Below are 9059 nucleotides of genomic sequence, written 5' to 3'. Positions count from 1 at the left end.
AATTTGTTAGCTGCCCCGAGACCAGTTTTCTGAACGGGGAAGGGTGGGGTATAAATAATTTTATTATTATTATTATTATTATTATTATTATTATTATTAAGGCCAACCTTCAAGTGGAGAGTTGACACTCGGCCTGTCCCTGCCGTCGCTACTTGCTGCGCGGGATCCTGAGCAGCGCCGGATTTACGTGTAAGCTAAACAAGCTATAGCTTAGGGCCCCACTCTCATGGGGTCCCCAAAAAAATTTAAAGGGAAAAAACCAGTGGATTTACATTTCCAAAATATAAGATAAAAAAACAAATAAAATAAAACCTATATACAGCAACAGTGTTTTGTGTTGTGTAGGCTCCTATGATGCAAGTCTTGGGCCCTGCCTGGTAGCCTGCTTCCTAAAATATCACTGGTTTGCTCATTTCTTTATCGATTACTTTGCTAAAATACATATTTTGTTATGTGCAAATGGCTTTAGGTACCTATTAGGTCCACAATTTTCCATATAGCATATATTCAACACAAAAAACAGCGACATTTTGTTGTTGAGAAAAGGACAGCTGAACACATAAAGGGTCCCATTACTTTCAGTAGCTCAGGGCCTCATCAAACCTAAATCTGGCCCTGATCCGAGTCAGAAGTTTTAGATGCCAAAATACAACCCGGCCCCAAAGTTTTGATGTTTATTTAGCTTCGAGGGTCCCTTACTTGCTCAGCGTTGGAATTAAGTAACGGGCCTTTATTAGAAGCCAGGCTTGTGGGACGTGTGCCTTGAGGTTGGTGCAATGTCTTTATTAAATCCATAGAAACCCCTGAATCTCTACACTGTAATACACACAGCAACCATGAGAACAAAGCAGCGGGAGATGGGAGTGCAGGGTCTCACTGTTGGCTCAGCTGACAGATCAGTAACTTTTGGATCTTCCACTCCTTTTAACTTTTTCCATTCTGACTCACTGTTACAAGAACTCTGTAACCAAGAACTAGTGATTGGGTTTCCTTTTTTTCCTCCTCCCTACCAATCCATTTTCCTTGAGTGTTGCTTTTAGATTATAAAATGGAGGGCAGAGATGGTCTTACAGATATTTGTAAGCCCTGCTGGAGGAGCCTTGCTTTGGTTGACGTGTAAAGATCCTTAAAATAAAGCAGAAATCTAAAAAATTCATTTAGGATTTGATGTAGAAACGACAAAACCTGTTTTCCATGTTTAGAAAAGGTAATATTTATTACATGTCAACATTACATTATTGCACACGTGATAGATGATTAATAGTTACAATCTCTTAAGCTACTGCTAACAAAAATTTACTTCCAATTTGCGCATTGATTTAAATACAATGTACTTTCATAGTACTGAAGTGCACACTTTCATAAAACACAGAATATACAACATTTCTAAAAATATTAAGATGTAAGAATACAGCAATACCATTTTTACACAGTACTGTCTACATTCAGTGTCCTCTTCATTCATTAAGAAGCAGTCAAATACTGGGGCTGTTCTCCATATGGAATTTTTGATTGCACTAGCCCAAAATTTCCACAGGGTAAAAATGCAGCAGTCCTAAGCAAAGGTTCCAATAGTCTCAGACATGCTCTTATTCACTGGCCTGGTTTGCACAGTGCATTAAGCCATGGTTTAATGTAAATGAGTTTCACACTGGTACACACTCTATGTAGTGCTTATTCTTCATTCCTGTTACTGACACACCAAATGAAACAAGCCAGAGTCTAACTTCTTGTCACCCAAACCCAGCCTCATGTTCCCTTAAAACCAACCATGATCACTAAGTTTGTTTGGGAGGTAAACAAACCCCAAACCGCAGTTTGGAAAAATTTCTTTTGAGTCCTGAATCTTCCAACATACTGCTACATAAGAAGCACATGAGTTCTAGTGCGTCAACATGCCAAAGTTGCACAGAACCGTCTTTCCCTCGTTCAAGCATTTTTTTAAGTTGTACATTTGGTTAAAAAAGGTAAAGGACCCGTGGATGGTTAAGTCCAGTCAAAGGCGACTATGGGGTTGCGGCGCTCATCTCGCTTTCAGGCCGAGGGAGCCGGTGTTTGCGCACAGTTTACCTAAAAAAATTTTTTTCCTTCCAATAGCACCTTAAAGACCAACTAAGTTAGTTCTTGGTATGAGCTTTCGTGTGCATGCACACTTCTTCAGATACCATCTGCATGCACACGAAAGCTCATACCAAGAACTAACTTAGTTGGTCTTTAAGGTGCTACTGGAAGGAAAAAAATTTTTTTTTTGTTTTGACTATGGCAGACCAACACGGCTACCTATCTGTAACAGTTTACCTAGTTGCACATTTAATTTACTGTGAAGGAAAAGCCTGCCTTGAGCTTTTTGAAGGAAGTCTGCAAGGCAGGGATTCCACAGCTCACCAGTTTGCTCCACTGCTGAACTGTCCTCACAGTTAAGATTCCCGCACTCCCAATGTTTAACCTAAATGCCAAGGCCTGAATGGGTAGAACTGTGGCAGCTGATAAGGTTATTGCACCAGTAATCTTGCACTGAAACGCATGCACCATCCTCCCAACAATGCATATCCCTCTCACATCAAGCATAGCGTGAATGCCTGTCTATATAAGATAACTGCCAGCGTTAGAACATTAGTTATGCAAAGCCTTATGAAATACTGGGGTGGAAAAATGGCTCTGAGTTTTCTCAAACTAATAAAACAGCCACCACCTTCTTATGTGCAACAGTTTGTTAGCTGGAAGGTCATATAAACAGGCTTATTTTTTTTTTAAATCATTCTTAATATGAAACATAATAAATCTCATTAAAATAAAAACAGTAGATTTAAAAAAATTACTCCTCCCTTCCTACTTGAACAGTCATTATCAACATTCAAAGTTGGTTTTACAAGTAAGATGTTTTGTTCTTATTTAGGTTGAAATTTGCAGACTTCTTAAAATTAACTCAGGCCACAAGCTGTTAGGGTAAGAAAATCACATCACCCAGAAAAAATAGTGTCCTCTGCTGCTTGACAGGAAGATAAAAATAAAATAAAATATCTAGACTTAGGAAACGTAGGGAGTGGTTTTAGAATTAGCTTCAGAATATTTTTAAACTGATTAAAACAAGCAACATCAAAGATTCCGCATTACCTTCTTTAAAATCACAGTGACTACATTGTTCCTTAAAATATTAGTGACTTTCCTAGTGGCAACCAAATATTATTAATGCCTCTTAGAATAACATAGGATGGTGGGAGAAGAGGGGGCAGGATATCTGCATGTGTATGATGTCTGAAATGCAGATTAGATTGCAATCCTAACCCTACTTACTTGGGAGTAAGTCCCATTGAATTCAAGAGGACTTACTTCAAAGTAGATATTGTTAGGACTGCACTGTGACTCACCTCAACTCTATTAGATCATATGCCCCTCAAAATTCAGACTTAACATTTGAAGAGAAAGTACTAAAAATACTTTGTAAAAGTCTAGTACGTGGTAGGATTATTTTTGCCTTAAAGCATGCATTAATGTTAGGCCTACAGTACTGGAATTGCTTCTACTCCAAGATTTAAAAAGTAGCCATATGGCCTTAATACAATATTTTTCAGTCTTGCAAAGAACTGACAGGAGCTTTTTGCAGATTGAAATTTGAAGAGGTATCTCACAGTAAACCTAAGTGTTCTGAGCTTCTGCAGACCAATTTCTCTCCACACTCTTAAACCCAAAATATGCAAGGGCTAAAATTTAACACACAGATTACACTTTCAAAACACAGTACTTTTATTCTCCTGTAAAGGCAGCTGTATATTACAAAGCCTAAAGATGTGAAAATACACACACTGAGTGATTACTTCAGGAAAGCAGTTTTGTGGTCTTAAAAGTTACAGTCCTGATGTTTTAGATGTTAAAGCTTTCTCCACAACCACACGTTCCTTTGATGTTTGGGTTATTGAAAACAAATTCACTGGACAGTTTGTCTTCTATATAGTCCATTTCAGTTCCTAGAAGTGTGAGTTGCGCTTTCTTTTCAATAAACACTCTAACACCTTGACAAAAAGAAGAAGAAACAATTATGAGATTTGAAAGAGAGCAAATTCTGGATCCCACCCCCATGCAAAATATTTGTGAACAGCTAATCCTTGTCCTAGCATGCATCAAGACACATTATTTCACCCAGAGACAAGCTACAAAGACCTCAGGCCTGTTGCACTATAGTTTAACATCCCACTCCACAAATTAGATTGCAACCGTTGCATGGCTGCTCTGCTCTAACTGCAGCTGTGATTCAAAGCATAAACTTAGAAGTGCTACTCCAGTATGTGAAACTTACCACATAAGAAGCACATTCAAATATTAGACCTTTAATGGCTAGTTACAGAAATCAGGTCTGACTGGCGACAGCACCAAGTTTATTTGAGAGAAAGTCAATTTATCAACAAAGTGAATTAGGGCTACCTTTTAATTTACAGACACCAAGTTTAGTGAGAAACCTGCACAACTGAGATTAAATGACATTAACAATATTTTAAAGGAGGAGGAGTAAAAAAGGACTTACAATTATCTCTGGGATACCAAAACACACTTACCATCTTGTACTACTTCCTCATCAGAGTCCCCCTTTGATTTTGTGTATTCTAACGTATATGAAAGTCCATTACAGCCTCTTGTACGGACACCAACTTTAACGCCTACCTGAAACATAAGTTTAAAAAACCAGTAAGAAAACATTTTTAATTAATCTAAAAATTTCATAGCATCAGCAGAAATAGAAATTGTTTTCAAATATGCATAACCTCAGCTAATATGATTAGTACATTTACACTGCTGCACGAAGTAGAATTATAAAATATAAAAAATGTTTTTTTTAAATGGTACAGAATGTTAATACAGGAAGCCTACAAGGCAACAGTCAATTAATCTACTAAAATTTCATGTTTGCATAGAAACGAAAGCCTGACATTCTCTGGTCTCCCAATCAGGAAAAGGTAATTAAGTTTCAGTGACATCAACAATTTGTGCATGATTCAAGCTTGGTAGATTTCATAAGTTGCATCCAACTGTATCCACCTGCTGATAGACAAGCATCTCCTGGATAAAAAAACCTAAGTGTAAAAGGGAAGTGGTGATATTTTTTGCCAATTCTACCTTTCCTTTACCCCAAAATCTTCTGCAGACGTTTGAAATACCCTTTGAAACAGCATAGGAGATGGTGCAGGGGGTTATAGGAACATACAGAGTCAGACCATGGTCCATCTAGCTCAATGTTGTCTATACTGAATGACTGCAGATCTCCAGACAAAGTTCTCTCCCAGCCTTAACTGAATATGCCAGGGATTGAACATGGAACCTGCATATAAAATGGATTCTCTTCCACTGAACCTCAGCCCTTCCCCAATAGAATCTGCAAGCAAGCAACCCACACATTTCCTGCTTTCAAATGGAAGCTTTTGCTGGATCTAAGAGCCTTCTAGCAGCAGTGGGACACAACTGGATACATCCCAACAGCACTAACTTTTTAAGGACTGGGACAATGGACTTAATAATGAATGAATCACATGTTATTCCAGACATTCTCACATGATATCAAGACGCTCAGCACGTTTCACTTTATTTTTAATACATGTGAAAAAACAACAGTGAAGCTTCATCACTATCAATATGCAACACTCTAAAACCATTTTCACCAGGAACAGCATTGCCTTTCTCCACTGTTGAACATGCAGTTGCAAGAGTAGTATAGTTTCAAATTTAAAATACAAAGTCCATCATTCACTCTATTTTACAATGTATTAATTCACAGGGTATCTGCTAGAACTATAACAAACAGCAGCACATGTAAACAAATATTAAACAGATGAGTAATGTCAGGCATACTCTCCATCTCTACTTACATGGTCAGGTTTGTCTTTAAGCAGTTGTTTTATCTTCTGCACAGCAGATGGGGTCTGAAAGGTTTTTAGGAATAGCTTTGGATTAGATGAATACTCAGCTGCATCTTGTTATCTTAAATCAAAACCTGTTTCCCCCCACCACTTTAAGAGTCTAGGTTCAGTACAAATTCTCATATCCCCACGATCAACAGCTCATACTAGCAACGAACAGCAACTATTTGATTTCTTGGTATTTTAAGATCAGGTTGTAACTAGAGATCTGTGAACTTCACTTGGTTTACTTCAAAACTGGGCTTAGCGTACAATAGAACTCCTCAGCAACTCTAGTTTTATCAAGCACAATCCCAAAATTTGGTTGCCACACTTCCAATGGCATAACATGGTCTCAATCCACTCCCCATCTTTGAATCCAGCCCAATGTCTCCTTTCCTTTCCATTTCCCTAATTTGATGGCAACTGGGATACCTCAGTCCCTGGATGCTGCAAGACAACTTCCCAGGCACCTGAGAAAAATAGTTTTCCCAAATCCTTAGTATAGACATCAGGTGTCCTGGAGACTATTATGTTGCTGCTGTAACACACAAAGTGGACAGAGGGAGGCACATCAGCTCAGATAATAAACAGAGCACAAGAACAACTTTCTGGAGAGATGTTGCTTTGTTTGAAATTAGAGTGAGCATTAAGAGTTGGATAAATTTGTAATGCAAACCAAGTAACCATGAACTTAGGTAATGCCACTAGTTCTAAACATCTTCAATTACCGTACATAAATAAGGTGACTTTCTGGAATGGATTCTACTCTGATTACCCCTAATTGTCACAAACACTGCAGCAGAGAAACCAATGCAAATTTCTGAGAAAAGCATAAACTTCAGTAATGTATAAAAAAGTAATCGTCAGGAATAAACCACCCAGAGTAAGTGAAGCTAACTCTTCATTAGAAGAAACAAGGTCAGCTCAAAAGCGCTAGGCTTAATGAGCACAGCAATTATTTGGTAGGTCTTGCCACTATGAGGCAGTTGCAGAGGCTACAGACCCCAGCCTTCTCACAACTGCCTAAATCTCCTCCTCTCCTGGGTCCTTCCCAAGCAATCTGAAACTTCACCATTGCACCTGTCTCTGTTCCTCCCTTTTCATACCTCCTTTGGTCCCGGGAGACCAGGGGAGGAGGGCAGCCTGTCACAGCAGCAGGAGGAGACACCCTGGATTCTTCACCAGCCTGACTCATCTCTGCTTCTTGGCCTTCATCCTGTCCTGCTTCCGGACTTCTCTCTGCCACACTCTCCCTGCTCACTAAACCCTGTTCCCTCTTCTGACACCTCTAACCAACTGAGCTTATCCAGTCTGATATCCTCCTCCCAAGGCTTCTCCCTCTGACCACTCACTGTCATCCCACCACCAATCCCCAGGCTCTGAGCCATCATCCCTTGGGGGCTCTCTAGCTGGTGCCTCTCACCATTCCTTGATGTCCAGCCAGTCCATGACATCAACCGCTCAACCTGTATATGCTAATCATAGTTAACAGCTTACCATGAAGAACACACTGATCTTGACTACTTTGCTCCTTCCTGCTACCAAACAGGAAGAATAAACCACGATCTTGGGCATAGTGTTATATCCAATTCAGGTGACAAAACAAGCCACATTTGTTCTTGCCTTACTGACTATGGTTGCTGACTACCCAACCAATCTGTGTAAGTTGGCAGGGGGAGAGAAGGGTCAGGCACACGGAGGCCAAGGAATGAACCTAGCAGGTGCCATCCTGCTCCCCTGCATGCATTCCTCAAAGAAGTTGTCCAGAATATGAGAAGAGTGTTTATGAAGGAAGAAAAAACATGCTATGCTACTCATACTGTGTTTGGCCTATGAAAAAAATTCCTTTCTCATATTCTTCCTCCACTTTGTAAAAATAAAAAGAGATTCCAATGATCAGGCACAGCAGATGACTAGGCTACATCTTCAATGGTTGCATGTAACATATTCAGTGGCTGGAACTTGTCTGAAGAGCCCTATGTGCTTTGTTTAGGGAAGTTTTTAATATTTGATGTTTTATCGTGTTTGGATATTCTATTGGCAGAGCAGCTGAGGAAACCCAGCCAGATGGGCAGGGTATGAATAATAAATTGCTACTACTACTACTACTACTATGTATCTGGTCCACCTTAGCGGAAACAGGGCTTTCCCCAAGTAAATTCCTTTAAGGCAAAGGCTTGGGAACCAACAAGACTGCATGGGGGGCCGCCTAAATTATATAATTGGTATCTGAATGATTGGTATTAGTAACTGTACAGTGGTACCTCGGGTTACATATGCATCAGGTTACAGACTCTGCTAACCCAGAAATAGTACCTTGGGTGAAGAACTTTGCTTCAGAATGAGAACAGAAATTGTGCTCCGGCAGCAGCTGGAGGCCCCATTAGCTAAAGTGGTGCTTCAGGTTAAGAACAGTTTCAGGTTAAGAATGGACCTCCGGAACGAATTAAGTACTTAACCCGAGGTACCACTGTACTATAATTTGGCATTGTTATTATGAGGCTATTATTGGACTGTACTGTAACTGAAAACTAATAAAAATAATTTTTTACACACACACACAGATAACCTGCAGGAGGAGAGCAAGATCTCCCTCCCCCCTGTGGCGAATGGCATCTCCCAACAGAGGCAAGGAGGGGAAACGCTTCACCCTGCGAACTTCCGCCTGCCACCCAGAGTTCGTGAAGTGGCCTCTAAGACCTGCCCCTCCCCCAGCCCCCTCACAGACCCTGGAACACGCCGCAACTGCGCCTGCGCAGTCCTCTTGTTTACCGGCCAGCGGAGGGTCGAGAAGCCCCGCCCCCAAGCGAAAGGTGAGGTGCGCGCGCACCCGCCTTCCCTCACCCCCCCCCCGTCGAGGACTGACCAGTGTGAGGGCGGCTCTAGTGGCCTGAATCTTCCTCTTGCTCACGGCCCGAACGGTGGCTCTGACCATGGAAGAGGCCATCTCTCCCGCTCCGCCCTGTCAGCCCCGTCCTCCGAGGTTGTCCATGGACACGGCGCACGGAGCGACGCGCAGCTCGACGTCACGGCGCGCGGGTGGCGTCACCGGAGGGGGCGGGAGCTTAAGGACGGCGCGCTCCTATTGGGTACGCAGCGGGCCAGTGGGAAGTCCGCCGTGAAGGCGGTGTCTCGCGCGCGCTCTCTCCTCCCCCTACGTCCGTCTTAGGA

The 9059-nt window shown here is 41.4% G+C and overlaps 1 protein-coding gene across 1 annotated transcript; it reads right to left on the bottom strand.

Annotated features, from left to right (window-relative positions):
• Positions 1-1188: 1188 nt before the first annotated feature.
• Positions 1189-9043, bottom strand: ISCA1 (iron-sulfur cluster assembly 1). The gene is made up of 5 exons (XM_083577241.1): positions 8755-9043; positions 5856-5909; positions 4551-4656; positions 2299-4010; positions 1189-2070 (listed from the first exon to the last, which is right to left on the bottom strand). The coding sequence occupies exons 1-4, from the start codon at positions 8833-8835 to the stop codon at positions 3862-3864; spliced, it is 390 nt and encodes a 129-aa protein (XP_083433367.1). The 5' UTR covers positions 8836-9043; the 3' UTR covers positions 1189-2070; positions 2299-3861.
• Positions 9044-9059: the final 16 nt, after the last annotated feature.

This window comes from Podarcis filfolensis, assembly GCF_964270895.1.
Source record: "Podarcis filfolensis genome assembly, chromosome: 11".
Classification (NCBI taxonomy): domain Eukaryota; kingdom Metazoa; phylum Chordata; class Lepidosauria; order Squamata; family Lacertidae; genus Podarcis; species Podarcis filfolensis.
Note: the sequence above shows the minus strand (reverse complement) of the source record. Positions and strands in the feature narration are given on the sequence as shown.

Excerpts from the sequence above, each read along its gene's own strand:
- ISCA1 (XM_083577241.1), bottom strand. The coding sequence starts at position 8,835 with ATGGCCTCTTCCATGGTCAGAGCCACCGTTCGGGCCGTGAGCAAGAGG. Across the intron at positions 5,910-8,754 it reads CTAGAGCCGCCCTCACACTG|ACCCCATCTGCTGTGCAGAA; the intron begins GTCAGTCCTCGA and ends AAAACCTTTCAG. Across the intron at positions 4,657-5,855 it reads TTAAAGACAAACCTGACCAT|GTAGGCGTTAAAGTTGGTGT; the intron begins GTAAGTAGAGAT and ends CTTATGTTTCAG.